The 24,578-nt window shown below is 47.6% G+C and overlaps 2 protein-coding genes across 4 annotated transcripts; one reads left to right on the plus strand and one right to left on the minus strand.

Moving 5' to 3' along the window:
- Nucleotides 1-5,756: 5,756 nt before the first annotated feature.
- On the plus strand, nt 5,757-18,537 carry FHIP1B (FHF complex subunit HOOK interacting protein 1B; the record flags this gene model as incomplete). Of its 3 annotated transcripts, none has more annotated exons than XM_084231928.1 (11): nt 5,757-5,894; nt 6,005-6,631; nt 6,987-7,145; nt 7,325-7,411; nt 7,613-7,780; nt 11,127-11,206; nt 11,419-11,624; nt 12,015-12,794; nt 15,231-15,409; nt 15,571-15,733; nt 18,176-18,537. In XM_084231928.1, 11 exons carry the CDS (start codon nt 5,757-5,759, stop codon nt 18,535-18,537), a joined length of 2,949 nt encoding a protein of 982 aa, XP_084088054.1. The 3 variants fall into 3 exon arrangements, with proteins under 3 accessions (XP_084088054.1, XP_084088056.1, XP_084088055.1); XM_084231930.1 differs by having other exon boundaries at nt 12,015-12,212; XM_084231929.1 differs by having other exon boundaries at nt 11,419-11,582.
- Nucleotides 18,538-19,015: 478 nt separating this feature from the next.
- LOC311177549 (uncharacterized protein C11orf42) lies at nt 19,016-23,579 on the minus strand (the record flags this gene model as incomplete). The annotated part of the gene is made up of 3 exons (XM_084243693.1): nt 19,016-19,152; nt 19,409-20,207; nt 23,508-23,579. 3 exons carry the CDS (start codon nt 23,577-23,579, stop codon nt 19,016-19,018), a joined length of 1,008 nt encoding a protein of 335 aa, XP_084099819.1.
- Between the last annotated feature and the right edge of the window lie 999 nt (nt 23,580-24,578).

Below are 24,578 nucleotides of genomic sequence, written 5' to 3' on the forward strand. Positions count from 1 at the left end.
AGTGAGCTGGGTCTCTTCACTGATACCCCACTTGTCTTCTGCATATGACCCTGAGGGACTGTAAAGCAGGGGGGTCTGTGCAAGCTGAGCTCTATACTGGTAGGCTATTGCCAGGGGATTTCCCATTTTCTATTCCTTTAAGATTTTAATTAGGTCCTTCTTCTTTGGGTATTTAGGGTAACAGCTCAACCTTGTCTCTTAATGTTGGTGTCATCTTGCCTAAGAGCCTTTGTAGGGAGAGAGGCCTCGGGACTTTACTGACCTGTCCTTAGAAGATCATTTTGGTCTCTTCCTGTTGGCTTTAAGTGTTGCAGGTGTATCTCTGCCCCCAGTTCCCTCTCTCCCTTTGGCTCTCCCAGGGCAAAGGTTCATCTCTGAGACTGAGCCTGTTCTATGACAGGCCTTCTGTTCAGAGGTTGGTGCACACCTTTGTTGAATGTACCTACAAGAAGACTGTTTTTCCGCCCTTCGGTAAGTGCCTGCTCCTTGCTCTTTGTGGGGCTGAAAGAGCAACTCCTTCTTCACCTCTCCCCCCCAGCTGTGGCTGGCCCTGAAGGTAAACCTGAAAAGAAGGGTCCACTTTTTTTCTAGATTTGGCTGTGGGAGGAAAGAGCACAGTAATAGCGTGGCGACTGTACTCTCTTTGTCCTGTTTTGAACTATGCAGAGTTAACAGGGAGTGAGAGAGTCTAAGTAGGTGACAGGAACACGAGGCTATGACCGTTTTTGTTTCCGTAGTATGTGAACAGGGCTCAGGTTAAGTGCTGGCTTTGAGTTCTGAGACACTGAGTCCATTGTGATCTCTCATTGAGGTCCTCTAAAAGAGATGGGGGTGGGGAATGAGCAAAGTCCAGGAGGCAAGTACCCCGGGTCTCTGAACAGTGCCCTTTGTTGGTCAAGCAGAAATTGGGCATCCTGGGTATATTTCAGAACAGGAGCAGTTTATTAATCTTTGGAATTAAATTCTAGAAACTGGAGGCAGTTTAGTTTGGGACACATTAAAACCATGCTTTGGCGAGGATACTTGGCCCTTATTTACTTCCCCAGGGTATGTGTGTGAGGTGTCGAGGCAGAATAGATCTCTCAGCGATGAGGTCCCCTGGGTCAAGCAGCATCAGGAGAGAAAAGGGGGGAAGGAAAATGTCACTCGCAGGGTATCTGCTTGTAGTGCTCCATAGGTATTTTACTTAATTCTTAAAAACAGTAACAGTATGTATTTCATCAGCAGTTTATATAGATGAGGAAACTGAGGTTGAGACTTCAGATGTGTGAAGTCACACAGATGAACACTGTTGAACTGGGATTCAGATTTTTGTTTGAGAGACTCCAAAGCTCATGCTTTACCTATTGCTTTTTGTTATTTTGCTTGATCTTAGGGCCTCTATTTGTTTTCAGTCCTCAAATGAGATATGACTGAGAAAGCATTCTGTAAATAGTAATAAGTAATTCTTATAGCAGAAGTCTTGCAGGTAGCAGATGGTACACATTGGGTTTGGAAAGAGTTTAATAAAAGAACTGTATTTATAAAGGTATGGGCAGAGTTTAAGTAAACCAGCCAGCTGTGATGCAATAATCTCAGGCCTAATCACGGTGAGAGGGGCTGGTAACAGGTGAGACCGCTTCCCAGTCTTCTCAGCGGGTGGCTTTGCTTCCCCAGCTTACTTGGGATCTTAAGTGCTGGGACAGTGGGTGAGTACAGCACGAGCCTTTTCCAGTGCGTTCTTGCTTTGTTAGCTTCTAGTTTGCGTGACTATGTTTGAACGGTTTACAGGAAACCATCTGCGAAAGAATGAACATAAATTCTGTGCTCTATCATCTTCTCACGTTCCCTTCTCCCCCACCCCAATTCTCTTGAGTGAGTGAGTGAGGGAAAATTCAGTGTGGGTTGGGGGTGGGTATTAGATGATTTCAGATTTACCAGAAATGCTTCACATCCTTTATTTACTACTGTTTTCTTCCTTTCTCAGAGAAAGTGGCATGCCTTTTTTTTCTCAGATTAATTTTATACCTTTTTTTGTCTCATCCCATCTCTTTTATCCATAATCTGTTGCTTTTTTCAGACTTCTTTTCCTTACTTGACAGAGGCCCTTGAGGCTCCCAATCTGATACCAGACCAGACCAGACCAGATTTGATCAGACCATAAAAACTTTATTTTCCCTGGTTGCCCTCAACTGTAAGTGATTGCCCTATTTTTACCCTTCTCCATATTACTGAATTTTTTGAAATTGCGTCTTATACTTCTTTGGGTCCTAATCTTTCTTTAAAGATTTGATTGCTAAGCTTGATTGTTAAAACTGATGGACCATTTTCAGTCTTCATTGTGCTTAATTTCTCTATGATTTTGTACTATGGACAACCTCCAGTTTCTAGAAACTTCCTTTTCTTGATTTCTAGATTAGATCATAATTATTTCTTAGATTTTTCCTTTGATTTCTGACTAACTTAACAATCTGCCTTAAAGATTCTTCTTCCTTTGGTTTTCCCCAGGATGGGACCCTTGGTTTCTTTTATGATCTGCTAATCCTGGATGATTCTATTCACTCTCTTACTTTCATCTACTACCTATAAGCTGGTGACTTGTAGAGTAATATCTTTAGTCTTGATGTCACTCTTGAGCTCTAGTTTAATATTTCTACTTGCTTTTTGGAGATAGGGATTTTCACAAGTGTCCCTTGTGTCCAAAATTACCCATCTTCTTTTCTAAGACAAAATTCTCTTTATTTAAAGTGTTTCTTGACTGTTAATGGCATTATCTTTTACAGAGTCTCTTATCATCATATTTGGGGTCTTCTTTTGTCCTTCATTCATTTACCAGGTCTTCTTATTTTTGCTTCATGATTAAGTTAAATCTAGAAGCATATTAGCTATATTTGCATCCTGGTCCTGCCACTTACAAGCTGGCTAACTGGCAATTTATTTAATCTTTCTAGGTGTTGATTTTCTCATGTTTTTGTAAAATGGAGGTAATAGTACATGCAGGATGTTTTATGAAGTGAGCTACTACAATTAGTGCTGAGAATAGAGCCTGGCAATTTGTAAGTCTCAATATATGTTGTTGTTTTTAATTCATTTGTTTTTAATTCAACCAGGTGCCATGTTGACACTGGCATTTCAAAGAAGAATGAACAGTGTGTTCCCTTTTATCAAGGAACTTGCTCTTATTGATAGCGATATTATATGTATAATATTTTTAGTATCACATGGGACATGTTCAGCTAGCCATGAATCCGTTTTGTTTTTGGGTTTTGTTTTGTTTTTCCTTCAAAATCTGGCTCTGGCTCATGCCACCTCTTTTTTTTTTTTTTTTTTTTTTTTAATTTAATGGACCATTGAAATAGGTTCTTGTAAATTGTGCATGCCACCAGTCTCTCTTACGCCATCTTACACTGCTTTCTGACATATTTTTGTGAGATACTGGCCACATAGAGAGTAGAAAGAAAGATTTACTTCACATTAAGAACAGTACATACAAAAATATGGCACTGTGAATGGGCATGACAAATCATTTCCTTGTTTATAAATCTTCTTTGTTTGTAGGGTGTCAACAGATAAAACCCAACTTCTTAGCATATTCAGTGATATTTATTACCTTCATCATATTTACCCTTCAGTTCAGTAGCTCTCTCTTCCCTAAACAGGCTGTGATTAAGCCACACTAAACTGCAACTTTTCTTTAGATTTGTCATGCGCATTCACAGTGCCACACTTTTTTGTATGTATTGTTTTTAATGTGTAGTAGACCTTTCCTTCTACTCCCTTTGTGGCTAGTATCTCATAGTTAAAGATTTAACTCAAATATTTAACTCAATAACTCATCTCTTACCTGGAACCTTCTGATAGCCTCCCAGGCAGTACTTGCTTTCCTTCATGCCCCGTGACCCTTTTGTAAATACCTCTGTTTGTAATATTAATTTTTAAAAATTTTCTTCCCATTCCCATCATTTTTATCCATCTTCATATTTCCTTTGCTTAAGTCCAGTACCCAGTACTTTTTCAGTAATTTAGTTTAGTTAGTTGTATGCTGAATTAATCAATGAATGAGCCCTATCTGCCCATTACAAATGGGCCCATCCTTTATAAGACTCTCTTGTTCTGCAGAGGATTCCCTTCAGCATAGTTGCTCTGTAGTTGTGAACTTGTCACAGTGAGAGGTAGTATCTGGGTGAAAGGAGGTCATGGTTGATGCAACCTGAGGTCAGCAGAGCCTCACAAACTGGACCATGCCGCAACAGTGAGTATAAACAATTGAGCGTAAAGAGGAAGGACAACTGAGCCACACCTTTCCTCTGAAGTTATGTTTTTGAGAGGCAGTGCTGATAGACAAGGATAGACAAGGAACTGTGACCCTTCCCCTAGGCCAACATATATTTTGGAACTTTCTCTAGTGAGGGTGTCATGCCATGTCCCCGGGATGTTGCATATGTCTTATAGAAATGGGGCCTATGTGTGGGTATGCAAGTGTGTCCTTGTGTCCCCCACAAGGATGAAAATTGTTTCGCTCATTTGGTTGGCTTTGGATTTCTACCTCTTAAGAGTATTCTGCTAGTTCAGGGTCTGCAGATTTTAGGGAGGAACTGTGATAGGTAGAAAAACATTTTCTTCCTCCTCAGTCCCAGAGGACTGGAGTCAGATCTAGACTGGGTTTCCTGATTGTTCATTTTTATTTGTTTGTTCACTCATTCATTCACTTAAATATTCATACGTTTAATAAATCTTTATTGAGTCCTTCGACACCGCTCTGGGTACTGGGAATATGACAGTAAATAAAACAGACAAGACCTGCTCTCAATGGGCTTCATTCTAGTGGGGAAGATAGACAAATAATTTCATAGTGTAAGCTGCTAAAAAGAAAGAAAGGAGTATTATGAAGATGGGAAGATGTGCTACCTAGATAGTGTTGTTAAATAAGGCCTCCCTGAGGATGTGGCATTTGGAAAGAACTGAGTGGTGTGAGCAGAAGAGCAGCATCCCAGGCAAAGGGAACAGAAGGTATTTAAGAAGGCATATGAGTAAAGTATGGGTGAGGAAGAAGATGGTAAGAGGGGATGTTTTATTAGATTATACAGGGTCTTCTAGGCCAAGGTAAGGGATTTGGATTGCAACTAATGTGATAGGAAATTATTGGAAGGTATTCAGTAGAGGAGAGTTGTAATATGAAAATATTGCTTTAGTTATTATGTGGAGACTAGCATTGGCAAGACTGGAAGCATGGAGATCAGATTGGAAGATGTTGCAATAATGAAATAAGTTATGAGAATAGAGATACTAGGGTTTGCTGATGTACTGGGTCTTGGGAGTAAGAAAAAGGAAAAAACAAAGATGATGACCAGGTTTAGCCTGAGCTGTACTGTGACTATTGGCCTGTGACTATTGGCATCAGAATCAGGGATGGAGAAGACTGAGGAGTAACAGGTTGGGTGGTAGAAACGCATTCTGGTTTAGACGTGTTGAATGTAAGGTGCTCACCGTGTGTGCATGTGGGGTTCTTGGTGGCATGAGTTCTTTCTGCTAGGGTGTGGAGAGAGGTAAGCTGTTAATCTCTTCCATTCTCTTTCTTTGAATTAGATTTACACGTCCAGACTGGGCAGTGACCTCTGGGTTCATTCCTCCAACCTGATATATCTTCTGGCTTCATGGCCAGCTACTGGCTTCTACAGACCGGATGAAGCAGACCGGAGACATCAGTGGAGAAAGTCTCCAGCTGGCAGGTTTCCTGCGTGTGGCCCTCCGGCTGCTGGCCTTGCCCAGCCTGCCTCATGGAGAGGATGAACTGGCTGAGCAGACTGGCCTCCCGGGGCCCTGGGCACCGTGTACCTCAAGGGGCCAGTCTGCAGGCCCCTGTCATGGCTGACCCTGAGACCTGCCTTATGGTCTTCAAGAATCACTGGTCCCAGGTAGGAGGCGATGCTGCAGGGTCCAGTCTACCAGCCTCCCAGGTCTCCCTAGCCTCTGCGTCTCCCACTGTATCACCTTAGATTCCTTCTGTCTTCTGGCCTGTTTCCAGGTGGTGCGCATTCTGGAGCGCCAAGGTTCCTTGGCAGCGGATGATCTCAGTGCTGTCCGCAACCACACTTACCAGATGTTGACGCTGCTGGCAGAGGACCGTGCAGTCCCTTCAGCCTCCACGGCCCCTGGGCCCCTGCTGGAATTTGCTCTGCGTGAGGATCTGCTCACGCGTGTGTTAGCATGGCAGCTCCAGTGGGATGAGCTTGGGGATGGAGTCGAGGAGCGGCGGGCTGAGCAGCTGAAGCTATTTGAGATGCTCGTGAGCGAAGCGCAGCAGCCACTGTTGCGGCACGGTCCAGTCCGTGAGGCTCTGCTGACCTTGCTGGATGCCTGTGGTCGCCCCGTGCCCAGTAGCCCGGCACTGGATGAAGGCCTGGTGCTACTTCTCAGCCAGCTGTGTGTGTGTCTGGCCCGGGAGCCTTCGTTGCTCGAGTTCTTCCTGCAGCCACCTCCTGAGCCTGGAGCTGCCCCCCGTCTACTCCTCTTTTCTCGCCTTGTCCCCTTTGTCCATCGAGAGGGTACTCTGGGTCAACAGGCCCGGGATGCCCTGCTCCTGCTCATGGCACTGTCCGCTGGGAGCCCCACTGTGGGCCGCTACATCGCAGATCACTCTTACTTCTGCCCGGTCAGCACCTCCTGGGATGGGAGGTGGGGGATGGGGGATGGGGTGTGGGCCTTGGATGGTACTGTCCTATCAGGAGGCGTGGAGGGGCTATGTTCCAGGGCCCTTTCCTTTAGGGAATAGCCCCTAGTTTTGAAAGCAGCTTCTAGAATTGGGGTGGGGGTGAACATGGGTTTAGACCAGTGTTTCATGGACCGGTGTTCTCAGGTAATGTCCTGACACATCAAGTGGCTAAATACACACTCTAGCGATAGTTCTCCCCCCTGTTCCCATGAAAACTGTGGGTTAGTTGCTCCCCTGTTCCCCTTTTTTATACTGTCTGAACCTTTGCTAACTTATCCTTGGGGGTGGCTCCTAGGTGCTGGCCACAGGGCTGAGTGCCCTGTACTCCTCACTGCCCCGAAAGATTGAGGTTCCAGGGGATGATTGGCACTGCCTGCGACGGGAGGACTGGCTGGGAGTACCAGCCCTCGCGCTTTTCATGAGTTCCCTAGAATTCTGCAATGCAGTCATTCAGGTGGGACTGGGGTTCACAGGAGGTCTGGCCCTTGGCCATTCGGGGAGATGGAGTGGGAGGGGATAAACATTCTCCAGAGTTCTGCCATCTTGGGGGTAGGCTGTGAACTTGCACCGTTCTCTTCCCTTCAGATAGTGGTCCCCCTCAAATCCTCCTTCCTCTGTCTTGCTCCCCCGCAGGTGGCTCACCCTCTGGTGCAGAAGCAGCTGGTAGATTATATCCATAATGGGTTCCTGGTGCCTGTCATGGGTCCTGCTTTGCACAAGGTGAGAGTCATGGGTGGCAAGGCAGATTGGGGCCAGGCTGAGGGATGGTAACCTCAAACTCAGGACCAAAGTAGGAGGCAGTGGACTGGGTATTTCTCCCTTTCTCTCTATCTGTTCCTTGTTCTTCCTTAGAACTCAGGGAAAATGAGTGTATGTGCAGGGAAGTCCTAAATCTCCAAACTCTCCCTTCCTTTCATCCAGACCTCTGTGGAGGAGATGATCGCCAGTACCGCCTATCTGGAACTTTTCCTACGGAGTATCTCAGAGCCTGCCTTGCTCCGTACCTTCCTACGATTCCTGCTGTTACACCGGCATGACACCCACACCATCCTTGACACCCTCGTTGCCCGTATTGGCAGCAACTCCCGGGTATGGCCCCTACCTCTGTCCTGGCTTACCTGGGTAAGCCATCTTCTCTCTCTGTCCTTTGTTCTAGGAAGGGCGTTCCTGCCCTTTGTCTTCAGCAGTCACTTCAAAGTCAGGTGGTACTTACTTTCTAGCATTAAACTTTTAACTACCTTGGGCACAAGATTTTAACCTGCTCCCCTCTTTTATAATATATGACTCTATAACACAATTACCTCTTCTGGGTGACTGTGGGTTTTGCCACTGTGCTATACTTGTAATGTAGCAATGATGTGGGTTTCCCTTCAGCTGTGGATTGCTCCGTGGCCTGCTCTGGAGACATCACTTCTTTAGATTTTGTGTCTGCTTTGATAGATGACCCAGCTCCTACTCGTGTGCTTATCTTGACTCTCCTTTGGATTTGCTGCAATTGGACTGCTATAACCTGGGCCAGCCATCTCCCCATCTCCCTGCTTACATTCCTTCCTCCTGAACATTTTATTAACTGTTCGCTGCGCGCCGTACCGTTGCTGGCACCGAGGATGCAATGGTAGACGAGGCAGATGTGGTTGCTGACTTCATGGAGCTTCCGTTGGGGAGGAGGTAGACGAGCAAACACATTAATGAAATAATTGAAAAATGTGGTCATTGTAATGAAAAAACCAAATGGGGTGCATAGACTATAACAGGCGGATAAATAAACCTCTCTGAGGAGGTGACATTGAGCTCAGACTTAAGGTCGTACAGGAGTTGGCATAGTAAAGATCAAGTGGAAGAAGAGTCTAGGCGGGGAGGGAGAGCAGCATGAAAGACAAGTGTATTTGAGTAAATGAAAGGCCAGTGTGACTGGACGTAAAGTGAGCAAGTGGGGGAAGGAGCGAGATGAAAGAAAGAAGATAAGATTCATTTTATGCATGGCTTTGTAGACCACGGAAAGAATTTTTTATATTAACCAATAAAAATATGTGCAACATGGGCATAAATAGGTTTCCAAGTAATAAAGACCTAAAGTCTTTCTAGGGCGATTAAAACATTAGTTTAACCATAGGCTTTATGGCATTTATTTTGGCTCTGGAATCTTTTATTACAAAAAATTGAAGTTTCCCTAGTCTTTGTGTTTAAAATAGAAGTTTGTGGATCTCTAAGGTTCTAGAAAACTGTTCTAGGTATTCGAGATACCTGGTGGTAGGGTTCCAAATAGATAAGGTTCCCAGTTAGCTGGGTTTTGTCAAGGGATGTTTCTAAGTAGCTATTTAGAGTATATATGCAACTATCTGAGACATTACAGATTAAATCTGACTAGACCAAATTTTGTAAGCAAGGTGTACACTTGAGAATTTGACAATGATGAAAGCAACAGATTCTAAGCTCTGCCTCTTCTTTGATACTCCCTTATTATCTTTAGTCTTTAGCATTTATTTCTATTACTCTGTCATTTGGTACTCTGGGTCCAGGAACCTTTCCTGTTCTTGGGTTATTTCTTCTTGATTCCTGGTTCTTGGAGGCACCGGATCTCGTCTGATTTCAGGATGGCTGTACTAAATATGCAGGTGCTCTCCTTTCCGCTCTCTGGCCCTTTAAACCTTGACCTGTAACTTCGGTAGCTTGTCTTTTTGTGGCTAAAGGGAATCATGTGTGCCTATCTGTATTATTTTCCTTTGGCTGTCATAACAAATATCACAAAAATAGTGCTTTAAAACAAAACATTTATTTATTTTTTTTTTTAGGTAATAAATTTTATTGTTATATTCCCCATACAATTGCAGCCCCCCCATTCTGACCCCAATCCCTCCCCTCCCGCCCCCGCCCCCCTAAAAGTGTCTCTGGTTCATAGTTTTTTGTAAAACAAAACATTTATTATCTTGTAGTTATGTGGCTCATGTTTGTCATGGATTCCACCAGACTAAAACAGAAGAGTCAGCGGGACTGTGTTCCTTCTAAAGAGTCTAGGAAAGACCCCATCTCCTCCCTCGTTCTCTCAGACTGCTGGCAGTGTTTATTTCCTGGCAGTGTTATAGGGCTGGGATCTTATTTTCTGCTGAATGTCACTAAAGGACCGTTCTCCACTTCCGGAGGCCAAATTCCTTTACTTATCACCCCTCTGCCATCTTCAGAGCCACTCGTGATGGCTTGAGTCCCTCTCCTGTTTCAGATCTCTCTTCCGCCACCTTTTTTGATACAGCTGAAGAAACTCTACTTTTGAGGACTCATGATTTGACTTGACCAACTTGGATACTAGGATACTTTCCCCATCTTCAGCTCCCTACTCTTAATCTATCTGCCAAGTCCCTTCAGCTGCATAAGGTAAAATATTTACAGGTTTGGAGATTAGGGCGTGGACATCTTTGAGGGGTGATTTTTCTACCTTCCACACATCATTTTAGTGATTCTGTGATTCAGTGATTCTGACTGTACCTATGAAACAGTAGCTGCTAGTTGCAGTGGCCATTTAGGGTAGACCCCCTCAATGTCCGGCTGTATAAAAAGTGAACTGCTTTTTGTAAATCCCTCCCCGGTTTTAATGCTCCCACAGTCACTTAGCAAATGATGAGCACCCAGACTGTGCGGGTGGTGTCCAAGATTAAGACCCAGTAGTTGTCCTCAGAGAGCGGAGGTCTGACACACCTGCCGTGAGGAAAGTGTAGGGAAAGTGCTGCGGGGCATCAGAGGCTGGAGGGGCAGCTTACCGGTGTCTGTTCTCTTAGCCTAGCCAGAGACAACCACCCTTCTTCCTTTCCTAAAACAAAAGATTTCCCCTGTTCTGGGCCCACCCACTGTTTCCTCTTCCTGTCAGCTGCCCTTAAGCTTTTCTTTAATTTACCTTCTGAGAGATAAAGTAGTGCTGGAGAGGTGACTCAGACTTCATTTCACAGCCCTGCCCACTTCCCAACTGGGATTCTTCCAGGTTGCCTCTGGTTTCTTCTTGGCAGGCTTTCAATTGCGGTGCCGCTACAGTTCCTGCCGACAGCCATTCACTTAGTTACCATGTTGCTGTTGTCTCCTGTTGGTCATTCACTCAGTCCCAGTATTTTCTAGGGTCTCTTCATGAGTATTCATTCCATTTAAGTGTTGCTGGGGTCTCTGCTGCTGGGTGTATATGGCCAGAAGTCTGCTGTTGTGTGTGGTCTTTAGAAATACATTTACTTGGACACATGGTTCATTCCTACCTGTGCCTAGTAAAATCTTGCCCACAAAGACCATGTGATCATTTATTTAATACTTGAATGACTGTTATGTGCCAGGCCCTGTGCACATTGTCCCTGTAGGAGCGGTCGGGCCTGGGGCTGGAGGTGTGGGTACTCCCATTTGGTCAACATCTTGGAGGGTAGAGAGCTCTTATGGTGACTCTCCCTCTTCCCCCACCCCCCAGCTCTGCATGGTTTCTCTGAGCCTCTTCAGGACCCTACTGAACCTCAGCTGTGAGGATGTCCTGCTGCAGCTGGTTCTCAGGTACCTGTGGGGGCAGGGGCTGAGGGATGGCGGATCCTGAAGGCTCAGGGACCTCAGGGTCTTGTGTTTTGCTGGGTCGCTGGGTTCTGTTGGGATTGTTCATGTGTTGCTCTTGGAACTCTACTTAGCCACATCATTTCATTGGCCTGATGTTCATCCAGACTGTCCTTCCTTCCTAATCTACCCGTGTCCCCTTCTGCTGCCCCTCGCAGGTATCTTGTTCCGTGTAACCACGTGATGCTGAGCCAGAAGCCAGCTGTGCGTGATGTGGACCTATATGGACGAGCAGCTGACAAGTTTCTCTCCCTAATCCCACGCTGTTGTCGGCACCACGCTCCCAGCCCACCTCGTCCAGAGCATGCCTCGTGGGCACGAGGTGGGCCTAGCAGAGAGGCAGGGAGAAGGGAGGACACCACGGGTATGGCCTCGGTTCCGGGGGAGTGAAGCAAGAAGGTGGGGCTAGGGTGAGGGGAGGGAGGCGGCCATGAGTGGCATTCCATCTTTGGGGAGGTCGGCAAGGGTCTTGCAAAGTGGCTCCTCAACTCTGCCAAAGAAATTTCGCTTCAGAGCAAAACTGTTCCTCTTTTTCACTCCCATCTTGTTCTCTTCCTGTTTCCATTGTTTCTTGGGTGGCAAGAGGGTGCGGTGGATGGAGAAAAGCTTAATTTAGAGGGGAGAGTCATTTCTCTGAAGCGTCTCCTTTGTTCTCTCTGCTCATTGCCTTTTCTCTCAGTCTCCCTGGGTTTCTGATCCCTCCTCCTGGACTGCTGTCTCTTTGCTCCCACTTATGTTTTTTATCCTTCCCTAGGCCCCGGAAGCCCAAGTGTTGACTCCTCTTCTGTGGTGACAGTGCCTCGGCCCTCTACGCCATCCCGTCTGGCACTCTTCCTGCGACAGCAGAGTCTGGGTGGCTCCGAGCCCCCACCTCCCACCCCTCGCTCCCCAGGGCTTGCTTCATCCCCAGCCTCCAGCCCTGGCCGACGGCCCAGCCCCGCAGAGGAGCCTGGTGAGCTGGAAGACAATTATCTGGAGTATCTGCGTGAGGCGCGCTGTGGTGTGGACCACTGTGTCCGAGCCTGCCGTTCCTGGTCTGCCCCCTATGATGGCGAGCGGCCCCCTCCTGAGCCCAGTCCTGTTGGCTCCCGGACTAAGAAACGCAGCCTACTGCCTGAGGAGGACAGGGACAATGTTGGGGAAGGAGAGGAGGAAGAGCTGGGGAGTGGGGGGCTGGCTGGGGGTGCAGGGGAGGGCCCCAGCCACCTGTCCCCTCCCCAGCTGAATGGGGTGCCAGGACCATGGCCTGAGGGGGCCAAGAAGGTTCGTCGGGTGCCACAGGAGGGAGCTGGAAAGCTGCTAGAGGGCACCTCCGAGGGCATGGCAGGACTAGAGGGCTTTGGGCAAGAGCTCCGGGAGCTGGAGGTGGCACTGAGCAATGGCGGGGCTGGCTCACTGCCCCCCCTAGAGCCTCCACTACCTCTTGAGGAGGAGGAGGCCTACGAGAGCTTCACCTGTCCCCCAGAGCCCCCTGGCCCCTTCCTCAGCAGCCCTTTGCGGACTCTCAACCAGCTGCCGAGCCAGCCTTTCACTGGTAAGCTACTCTGCCTAGGCCTTCTCCTTTGTGTACTCTGCATGTTCTTGACATGTTTGTGCTGGTTTCTGAGACGTCTTGGCCACATCATTTCTGGGCACTTGCCTAGCTCCTCATCCATTCTGCTCGGGTCCCTTCCAGATACATATCATGTCGTACTTGTGTCTCTGTGTCTGTCTCTCCATGTCCATGCTTGTGCTGGTTTGAATATTGACTTATGTCTGAGCCTTGTGTGTCCATCCTGTGTGCATGTTCCTCCTCCTCCCTTGTCAGGCCATTTCCTGGGATTTGTGATCAGGGTAGTCTGTGTGGTATTCCCAGTTAATCACCGCAATATACCTGAGCCATGTGGAGGCTGTGTATGTGCTGTCCTGTGTGAGAGGCGCCTCTGCTCCGTGGTGTCAATGTTCCCATGTGTATATCCGTCTGCACCTGAGGCCTCCTGTCAGCTGTTGTGTGGTCCAGGACCAGCTTTTCTGATGTTTTACCTTTACCAGCCCCGCCTCCTTTCTTCTGGTCTCTTCAGAGGAGGACTCAGTTTCATGTTGCTCTTGTTTTCTCTCCCCATACCTTATTGACTGCCATGACTGCCCAATAAGACTTTAAGGCTTTACCGTTATTAGTTAAGACTGAAGCAGATAGAGTGAAATATGTCTTTGGGGATAAATCACAAAGTATGACCCTGAGCTCCTTAGCTGACTTCTTTGGGGTCTTCAGGTTACCCCTGGAACTAGACCTGACCTGAAAGGCTAGGCTAAGTGCACTGTGTTTTTTGTTTTGCAAGCCATCTCTGCCCAGCCTAGCCCTATTATCCTCATTCCCCGCCGCCACCTGATGGGGGAAGCCCATCTCCTGCTTCCTCCCCTGCAAATGAAAACACCAGCCACCACCTCCAGGAAGCCGGATAGTGGATAAGGCAAGGCTAAGATCACAGGCTTTGAGATAGACATGCCTTGAATTAGCATCTCATTTTTGTCACTGGGTGTGTAAATCACTGTGATGCAGGTCCATGGTGAGAGCTCAGCGAGTGGTAGCTTTTTCCTGGCCCTGTCTTCTCTTAGGCACATGGTGTTTTCAGGTGACCAAGGCAACCACCCGCCTTCCAATTTGGAGTCAGGTCGTCAAGCCTTGATCAGTACAAATCCCATCCAGGCTGGGGTCTGCTGCCATCTGCTCGCATAGCACCAAAGGCTTCTGCTCGAGTCGGAACAGTCCTTCTTGTAGACTACAGAAATATCTCTCCATTGCTTTAACCTTTCTCCTGGCTCCCTATTGCTTAGGACCCCTAGATTTTACCACATTCCTGAAGCATTAATTGAATCTCTATCCTTTTCCTTCATGGCAAACTCATGGTTTTTTGAAAAATTTTCTGTTGCAGTAAAGTCCCAGGAAATGAGAGGACAGAAGGGAAAATTTTCTGGGAATCTTAGGACCTGTCAAGATTGATTTTGGAGCTAAGGCTAATTACATACATCTGGAGTGGAAATGTTCTAGGATCTTCTTCAGCATTTGCTGCCTTTTGTCTTTCATTATTCTGAGTGTTCATAATGCAGTTCTTAGGCACACCAGTGCCAAAGCAGACAGGCTGTTGGGGTTCTAGAACTTAGTGCTAGTTAATGCCAGTTCTCCCAGTAGATGATTCTAATACTTTGTTATCCTGTTCCCCACTGAGTCAGAGTCTGCCCTGACTCAGTCTTCCCTGGCCCTAAACTATCCTGTAGAGTCTGTTCCACCTTCTTGGCTCCTGGCTTTTGAAGGGCAGAGCTGATTTCTTCTCTGGTCATCCAAAGATTCCTCCCCTAACTTTAAGTTGACCCATAGAGTCACTTTCCTTGTCCTTTGTTACACTTTTTTCTTGCTTGCTTTCTACCCCAGCTCTAGTGTTATCCTCTGCCTTGTGTGTAACCTGATTCTTCTTTTTGGTCTTAATTGCTTTCTCACTTGTTCTTTTGTACCTTTTGAGTGAAACTTGTTAAAAACTGAGGAATGTTATGTAGCTTGTAGCGATTATTAAACACATATACATTGTTACATCTTGGGCTAAATGCTTTATATCCCTGATTAGTATTGCTTTAATAACCTTCTAAGGTGGGTATATTTTGTTATTTTAGGAAACTAAACTTGAACAGTTTAGGTTTATCCAATAACTTAACTAGTAAGGAGTAAAGCTGGAATTGGAACCAGGTCTGCCTGACTCCAGAGCCTATATGATCTGGCTCTTCAGCTTGAATGTGTGTAAAACTGGCATCTGGACTCTTGGGTCCATGTAGTATATGCCATCTTATCTAGAGTAGGTGGTCATAGAATATTTAAACATACCCAAGGACTAACGTCTAAGTAATTTTCACCTAGTGGGGGGGCTTTTGTTTTGGGGAGGAATGCGTGCCATGTGCATTGTGTTCAGGCCTTGTATCCTTGTGCCCACCCCACCCCCAGGCCCCTTCATGGCTGTGCTCTTTGCCAAACTCGAGAACATGCTGCAGAACTCCGTCTATGTCAACTTCCTGCTGACGGGGCTGGTGGCCCAGCTAGCCTGTCACCCCCAGCCCCTGCTCCGCTCTTTCCTGCTCAACACCAACATGGTCTTCCAGCCCAGTGTCAAGTCCCTGCTGCAGGTGTGCGATGCATGCATGCATGGGTGCGTCCAGGCTCCATGGTGGGCAAGGCCCACATCTGGAGTGGCCCCGGGGGGGGACTGGGGACAGGCTTCCTGGGATTAGAAAATATTGTGTCAGTCTAGAACCACCCAGAAATGTCATGAGGTTGTGCTTTGTAGGTCCTGGGCTCTGTGAAGAATAAGATTGAGAGCTTTGCGGCCTCTCAGGAGGATTTCCCAGCACTGCTATCCAAAGCCAAGAAGTACCTCATTGCCCGTGGCAAGTTGGACTGGACTGAGGGCCCTCCGGCAGGACCTGCCCTCCGCCGCTCCGATCCCTTAGGTGAGACCTCCCCACCACCCCTTCCCTAGATTGCCAAGACAGCTAGGTTGCTAACTAACTGAGGGTAATTGAACTCTTATTAAAGGCGAAGCCATGTGCTGGGAACTGAGTCTTGGTGAAAACTGAGTCTTGGTGTTTGTCCTCAAGCTTCTTGATCAGAGGGTAAAAAACATAGTTCTGTCCACTAAGGGCTGTGTCAGCAAAAACTGCTCTAGGATTTGAGAATAGACAAAGGGAAGGGTAGTGCCTAGGTTGAGATATTGTTATAGCTTGATGAAGGACAAGGCATGTAGCCTGAGCCTTGAGAGATGGGTGAGATTTGGGAAGGGATGAGAGGGCTTCATTCTTTTGTACAGGGGGTGGCATAGATGGTTTAGAGCAGGGGATTTGAAAGGTGATAAACAGTCAGAGTAGAAGGTGGGATCTTTTAGGCAGTGAGAAATCAGTGGAGGTTCTTAGACCAGGGATTAAAATGATGAGTGTGTTAGTTTGTTGCTAGGTGAATCAGAGCTGGGAGAAATGGTGTCAGGAAGAGTCGTCAGGAGGCTGCTGCCATAATGATGCACGTGTGATCTGTAAGGCTTTAGCTAGAATAGTGGCGGTGGGTAGGAAGACTTGGATACGGTGAAAATGGGAGGGAAATGTAGGCAGAATCTGGTGAATGGTTCTGAGCTGTGAAGAAGAACAAGCACAAAGTTATAAATCTAGATTTTTCATGAAGTATCTGAGCACTTGCCAGATGTGGTAGGGGCTGTCTTTGGTGCTGGGGACTCAGGGAGGTCTGAGATACGCTGCCTTGCCTTTGAAAAGCTGGTGCTCTAGAGAGTGACTAGGAATATCATAATGGAGGAATCAGGTCCTAAAGGTGTGGAGGGAGTAGGAGCCAGAGCTCCAGCAAGGGATTAGCTTTGGGAAAGGTTATTATTGTTTCCCCCTTTGAGGCAAATGATAAGCGACAAATGAGGTAATGGTAAGGAGTTGTGCAGTGTGTGTACGTAGGTGTGGGGAAGAGAGGCCAGGGAATTGATACTACCTTTTATTTGCTGTTTGAAATAGGAGGCAAAATAATATGCCGAGAGCAAGAGAGCAGAGGTAAGGTGGAGGCTTACAGAGAAAGTGTGTGGGTTGAGAAAGGGTTATTTCTAGTTGTGCAGACCTAGCTGAAGCCCCATTGTGTTGATTTCTCAGGGCCTGGAATATTTCTTGCTTCCACAGTCCCGGTACTGTGTTCACTGTGGATATCACGCAAGGATAAAGGTGAATGTGACATAGTCCAAGCCCTTAGGCTCGCAGATTAGTGTATGAGGTAGGAAACATGTAAACAAGTTGTTCAAATACAATGTGATAAGGGTAATAGAATGAAAAGTCAGTGGAGGGCAAATGGGAGGCTTCTCAGAGATGGGGTTAGTGAAATTTCAAAATCTCAAGTGTGAAAATAGTGGGGAAAGCAAAGTTAAGGCTGGGGAGCTACAAATGCCTGAAAAGAGCCCAGGAAGTGCATCTCGGTATAGATGCAGAGGCAGGGTCGGGTCTTGAGAAGAAGGTCTGTGAGCCTGGTTGTGAAGGATTCTGGATGCCACATTTAATAGATCTGTCTAGCATCTCTGAAACCAGTATTCGAGGTAGAGAATGGAATCAGGTCCTAGATGGTGGATGTGCATCCAGAGTGAGGAGTCTATGCAGAAAATCCGAGGATTGGGGGCATCTTTTAAATGGCTCATTTGAATCCAGGCTGACATGTAGTTACCAACCTGGCTCCACCCAGTGGTGGGGTGTCTCTGGCAGTGGGGTGGGTAGAAAGCAAAAGGGTCCTCTAGGAGAACAGATCTCGGAGGGCTAGTGGATTGTGACAGAAGAGATAAGGTCACTGAACTACGATTGCATATGGAGCCCGTGTGGTATTGAAGAAACAGGATGTGGGTCGGGTGTTTCTGACAGGCAGGGTGAAGGTGGAAGTGGTTGGCTAGTTCAGGAGAGTGACGGGAAACATGAAGTAAGGTCGAGTTCTGGATTGAGGAGAAATAGCTTGGTGATGGTGGACTAGTGATTAGAAAAGGAGGTGTCGTATGGAAATGCCTGAGAGTGAGGAGGCATGGAGAAAGAAGGGTCGGCCGGGAATGAAGCAGCTGAAGCGTTGACTGGTTGAGAAGACTGAAGATGATAAGTTGGCTGCTTGGGGAGGTTGCCTAGAGGGCAGAGGGCTGGGCAGGCAGTATCTTGGTGTTGGAGTGAAGAAGGGGCCCTCCCCACTGTGGTCCTCAGTCACCTTGAAGGATGGGACAGGAAATGATAACTGAGGTTCATTTCTGGCCCATGTTGTCTCTTCTTCCATCCCCTCAGAGCACTCGCCAAGAAGTCCATGAACCTAGGGTGTGGGGAAATCTCTCAGAGCAAGGGACTTTTCCTGACACCAGCCCTTTCACAATACCCATTTGTTCCCAGTGAAGAGCCGGAGACCGTCCTTGGGGGAGCTGCTCCTGCGGCACGCACACAGTCCTACCAGGGCCCGCCAGGCGCCGCAGCTGGTTCTTCAGCCTGGGAGAGATGGAACAGGACTTGGCCTAGGCGGGAGCTCCCCTGGGGCTTCAACGCCAGTTCTTCCTCCCCGGGGCGGGGCCCCGGAGCGCCAGGGTGAGGCTCTGCGAGTCAAGAATGCTGTCTACTGTGCAGTCATTTTCCCTGAGTTTCTCAAGGAGCTGGCTGCGATCTCCCAGGCCCACGCCGTCACCTCGCCTTTCTTGTTGGATTCTCCAGAGGAGGGATCTAGCCCTCCTGTCTCAGGCGTTGGGCCCCTCAATCCTTAACTTTCTTCCACGGACAATCAGGGCCTGAGTGGCCTAGGCTGGGGCCAGGGTGTGGGCTCCTTTTTATGTTTGGAGGCAGTGGCAAGAAGACTTTTTAATTTATTTCAGATGAATGTTTTATGAGAACTTGTTGCAATATGTATAAAAGGGATATCTCTATTCTGTGCTCATTCTTCTTTCCCACCCTTTTCCTAGGGGGCGGGTTCCCAGGAAGGTTGTACATAGCTGGGGAGGTGGTCAGGGGTATTTTCTATCTCTGGTGAGGGCATGGATGCCAAAGGGCTTCAGGCTGCTCCTTGCCCTTACAGGGTGACGAGGCATGAATGCTAGAGGAAAAAGTAGGGATTCTCCCCACTCGACCCTAGAAGGAAGAAGCAATATGGGCCCAGGACGATTTGGGGGAGCAGCAGCTGATGTTTATTGGGGACCAGTATCCCTATGCCAGATCTTGGGGGCCTTGCCCCCTGCATCTCTCCCTTCAGCTTCCGTCTTCGCTGTCGAATTCCAAGGACAGACCCTGCAGCAGGGGCAGGGACATGGAGTGCCGGTCGGGGTCCCCGGGGCCCCCACCCTGGGCTCCTGGTGGGGGGCTGCGGGGGCTGAAGAGCCAGTTCTCTGCCAGGGTTGGGGATAGTCACAGCTTGACTCGTGCCCTGGCCTTTCTGCCTCCCCGGTCCCTCCCATCTGGTCCTCTCTGCTGTGCCCACCCTCTCCCCAAGATCATTCTTCCATCTCACCCTCCCTCGCTCCATCCCCCCTTGTCAGGGTCCCAGGTGGCGTCATGGGTGCCCCACACATTCCTGGGCTCTGCTTCCCATGCCCTCTGTCCACCTTATCCCATTCTTCTCATCCTCGTTCCCTCTGGCAGTACCTGACAACATCTGGGGCCCCCTTCGGAAGGGGTTTCGGCTCTTGTAGGAGAATCTCATGGGTCTGCCCTCTGGTCCTTCCTGGGGAGGTGGTGTAGGTGGGGCTGGGACAGGTGGGGGCACATCGGCCGCTTCAGGGGTATCAGCAGGGTCTGATGTGGGGGCCAGAGCTGGCATAATGTCGAGGTCGGGTCTGACCCAGTTGGCCCCATGGGGCAGTGGATCTTTGGTCAGGGGCTTCTGTGGCCCCAGTACTCCTTTAGGCTGCAGTGAAAACTTGAGGCAGGAGAAGGCAATAGGCAGTGACCGTTGTAATCGCAGCAGCTGGGGCTCCTGGGCGGTAGGTAATAGCCCCAGTTGCAGCCAGGAGCAGGAGAAGACCTGGTAGATGACATAGATGCTGTGGCTGCTTCGGAGCCAGGGAAGCGTCTGCTCTAGGCGCACCTGCCCGGGTGGCAGCAGCAGGAAGGCCACCTTCTTGCGTAGGCCTCCCATGTGCAGGCGGATCCGGCAGGGCTGCCCGTCTAACAGGCGCATCTCTTCATAAGCTGTCTCGGCTTGGCCATTTGGTGAGTATTCCCGAGTGCAGTGTGCAAAGGCACCCTCAGACCCAGCCTGCTCCAGGAGGTTCGGTAGCAGCCCCACTGGCTGAAGTGCCCTCCGACCCTGCCTGCCGGGCAAAGCCAGGCGGGCGTGGGCTGGGCGGGACTTCTTTACTAGCACACCCAGCAGGTCATAGCAGGCTGCGTCCGACAGGAACGGCACTGCCACTACGTTGGGCCCAAGGCGCTCCTCGATAACCTGTAGTTTATAGGTGAGGGACTGAGTCGGGCAGGAGGAATGGTAACCTTCTCTAACCTGCTCTAGGCTGACCTTCCCACTGTTCCTGCTTGATTTCATCTCCACAGTGTGCTCAGACTGTTCTGCTTCCTGCTTATCTCCCAGCTCTCTCCTGTAGCAAAATCTTGAATGTCTGCTATGTGCCAGACTCTGCTAGATACTGGGAAATGCATAAAAGAATGAGACTTTGTCCTTGTCCCAATATAGCTCAGTCTAATGGAGGACACGGAAAGGTAAACAGTAGTCAGCTAAGTAACATACTAGCAAGCTGTGAAGGATATGAAAAGTGATTTAGCACTCTGTTTAGACAAGGGATTCAAAGGTTTCTAGATGGTAATACTTGAGCTTTGAATGCCTGAGCCAGGTGGGAGAATGGGTAGGTCCAGGCAGGGGGAACAGCCAGTGAACAAGACTGAACTAAGAGTACACATAATTTCCTATTACTTAAATGCATGCTATGAAGAGGGACAGGCACAGAGGATCTGGATTATGAAAGGCTTGATGTATATGCAGAGAGAAGAAGCCACTTGAAGTCCTCTGGAAGGACCGGATCAAATGGGCATTTTAAAAAGCTAATTTTGAATAGGAAGGCATAAAATAAAAAGATCAGTTAAGAGTACTGTGCCCTAGGCAAGACATGGTGAGGCCCTTTGCTAGAATGACAGAGCAAGATATTTTAGGTTTACAGAATTAATAGAACTTGTGCACTTACAGGGGATGGAGCAGGAACCTTAAGGTTTGTTCTTAGCTGATTGATTAAATGGGTGATGCCATGAACCAGGAATGGGTACACAGAAGAGATTTGGAAGTTTCATTCTTACACTGTGTCTGTAATCATTAATGTATACCTTCTGCTCTAGTTGCAAGAGATAGTTCTTTTTTAAGGATTTGTGGATTCATACTTGAAATGTTAGTTCCAATGTTTTTAGGGATGCCAGTCCCTTATGGTTTTATCCATCTTGTGGCCATTTTGGGCTGGGTAACTCAGTTCTGGAAGTTTAACTTCATGACCAACTGGGAACCCTCGTCAGGTCCTCTCTAATTAAATTGTACTTAGGTATGATCTCGATGCATCCCAGATACTATTGGCTGAGACTTCCGGTTCTGTGTTCTGCTAGGGGACACACCTATTCTTAAAATGTGTGCTCTGCTCCCCTCTCTCTGCCCCCAAATCCCACATGTCTGTGCCCCTACTGATATCATGACCCACTTCGTTGGCCTTCTGGTAAAAGTCATCTCTGCCCCCTTAAGGCTGATCTGCTTTCTGCTACATAAAACTGTTTTGGAATTATACCCCCTAGCATAAGGGGCTGGTCACTAACTCGAATTGTGTCTGCACTTTGGACCAGCTGAGGTGCCTTGAAGACTAGACTTTTGTCATTTAGCCGAGGAAATAACTGGTGTTGTTTCTTACTCTGCATGGAAAACATTCCCATCATTTCTTCTCCTTTGCATTACTGAGACATGGACCACTTTTGGTTTGGGGACATGAGGCTGAGAAGGGCCAATGGGTTTCCAGAGGTGAGATCAGAACACTGGTGGGTTGGCATTTTGTATAGAACTCTGGCCCATGACTGTGAAAGTCCAGTCACCAGCTTTACTCAGAATCCTATCCTAATTGCTTCTATGCGCTTGTACATACAAGACAAATGGGAATGTCTCAGGAGCGATCCCTCTAACAAGAATGTGACTTTAAAATACCTGGTTCTTAGGGTGCAAGTTTCTGTTGAAAGGTGAACCCTCCCTTTTTTAGCTGGAAGCACGCCTAGAATGTAGACATGAATTTGCCATGGAGGCTTATGAAGTCCTCTTTCTTACCCTGGGGGCCCCAGTGAGGGCCCTAAAATAGGAAAAATAAGGCACTCAAGTTCTATTCTAGGGTGACTGTTCTTGGTAGAGTTCCCATTTGAGACCACTACCTGGTCCCTTTGCACTTTGATGTCTGGATGGAAGTTCTGCGGACCTTAGAGGCCTGCAAAGTTAGGTCTCAAAGACAGCCCCGGAAAGTGATGGAAGATCATCTTCCTGGATGTGCCTTGTCTGGGTTGAATTCTAAATGTGGAGCTCTTGAGCCAAATGGTCTGCAAAATGACCAATCAACTGTCAACAGTTGTAGAGAAAGGAAACCAGCTCATTCAAAGGGGAGGGGCCCTACTCCTTGAGTTGCCACCTGCTGCCAGTGGTTTATCCTGCATGTCTACCCTGACTTTTCTGATGATTCCCATTTAAATAGGACAAGGGTTTTTTCTGATATCAGAGATGGTGTAGCTTTCTAATAGTTGAAGACCTCAGTGCATCTGTTCTAGTTCGGATTGTTCTAGTCCAGGACCAAACTTAACCCCCACTGAAACCAGTTATTTTAATACTTGGGAGGACCTGTTTCTGCTCCCTGGCAGACACCTTTGTGATGAGCAACTGCTTCATTTCCCATGGGGCTGCCTGTCATGAAGCCTGCCCTGAATCTGGTGGGCACCTTCAGGATGGTGCTTTTAAAGTCGGTGGGCTGCCTATTACGAGTCCTTTAAATTCACTGTCCTCCAGATAGCAGAACCAGATCCAGATCCTGATCTCAACCTTAGAATCTTGTGACCATCTAGCTGAGATCTGCCTGCTCCTTGAAATCTACATATTTGACCCAAAAATCCAAATTTCTCATTCTGTGGAAATTAAAGTGGAGAGAAGTGAAAAGGTCAAAGGTAAAGTTCATGTTATTTAGAAAGCTTACAAAGCCTTTTATAATCAGCCCCTATTCCTCTTCACTCTCATTTTTACCACTGTTCCTTTAAACTCTGCTCTGGAAGAATATTTGTGGTACCCAAACTTTTTTTGTTTTTCTCTCCTGGCTTTTGCAAATGCTCTACCTTTAAATAGTACACTGTTCACTGATCTGCCCACCTGCTCATGAACTCATTCAGGTATTTACTAAGCACCATTTATGTGCCTGTGATTCCTCTTCTCTCTGTGTGTGAATTACTCCTAGCTAGAATGTTGCTTTCTCTAGGAAGCCTTCTTGACCTCCTAAGTCCTACCCCTGACTTGTCATTTCTCCTCTCTGCTCTCATAGTTCCCTATACATTGCCTTTCAAGGAACCTTTCTTGCTACTTTTACAGTTGTAATTGGACAGTTTGTACAAAGCATTTCACAGGAACTGACTATTTTAATTGTCCTCGTCCTTAGACTTCCAGCCTTTTCTACTCATAAGCTGCCCAGGCCCTCCTAGATTGCACTTATTTCCTTCTCGGCCCTCTTGCTTTCCCTACCTTGTCCTTGATGAGGGTCCAGGTGGCATCAGCTTCATCCAGTGTCAGCAGGTGGGGGGTACCGACTAACATGGTGAGGTTGGGAGGGGAAAGGCAGAGCAGTGGCTGCTACAGGTACCCCAAGCTGCCAGGGAGGTGAAACTCCAGGCCTCGGGCTTTGACCTACTACAGCATGAGGTCATAGAGGTCCTGCTTGGTGATGGAGCCTTGGGCGGAGAGAGGGCAGCCACTTTCCTAGCCTCACTCTACCCATAGCCTGAGTTCATACTCTTGAGGTACCTTTTCACTCCCCTGCTTTGGGGACAGAAATGCAGGTGTCCATTAGGGTGTGTTTTCTATATTAGCATGTGTGTATGTAGTTCTTGGTCTGCGTTCTTTAAAGAAACAGGATCTGACTTCTCCCTTCACCAGTCTCCTTGAAGCAATTTGCTATTTGCCAGCTGCAGATGCCTTCTCTGTGAGGCTGAATTGGGGTCTTGAAGGATGTGAGATAAGTATAGATCGGGGCTTCGTGAGAACCGAGCAGAGTTTCTTAACTTGGGTGGCACTTTGGGATTACCCAGAAGCTTTAAAAATTACAGATGCCTGGATCCTACCCCCTCTAGCTACCCTTTCCAGCCTCCCCTAATGATTCTGATTTAATTGGTCTGGAGTGTGCCAGGCATCAGGATTTCTAAAAGCTCCTTCAGCAATTGTAATGTGCATCATAGGTTGAAACCCATTATTAGTGAGTGGGTTACAACTGCAATGAAAGTCAGGTGTGTGTGTAGGAGGGTGCCACACTGAGCTGTGACAACATGGAGGATAAGAATCTAATTGGGATAATGTTGCCTTAGTAACTGGAGAGACCTTTCAGGAAACTGGCATTAAATTTACCATCCCAGGTAAATCTGAGGAAATTTTCCTTCATGTTGCATTCCCTATTCTAGGCTGATCTGTTTCTAGCAGGTATCCTTTGACGACAGCTCTAATCTATCTGCGATTTCCCCTCGTGTGTCAGTCTACATCTCTCAACCTGGTGTTTTGCTGGAGAAGAACAGTGATTTTTCCCTGGAGAAGAATCACTCTGGA

The sequence above is a fragment of the Talpa europaea genome, assembly GCF_964194135.1.
Source record: "Talpa europaea genome assembly, chromosome: 1".
Taxonomy (NCBI): domain Eukaryota; kingdom Metazoa; phylum Chordata; class Mammalia; order Eulipotyphla; family Talpidae; genus Talpa; species Talpa europaea.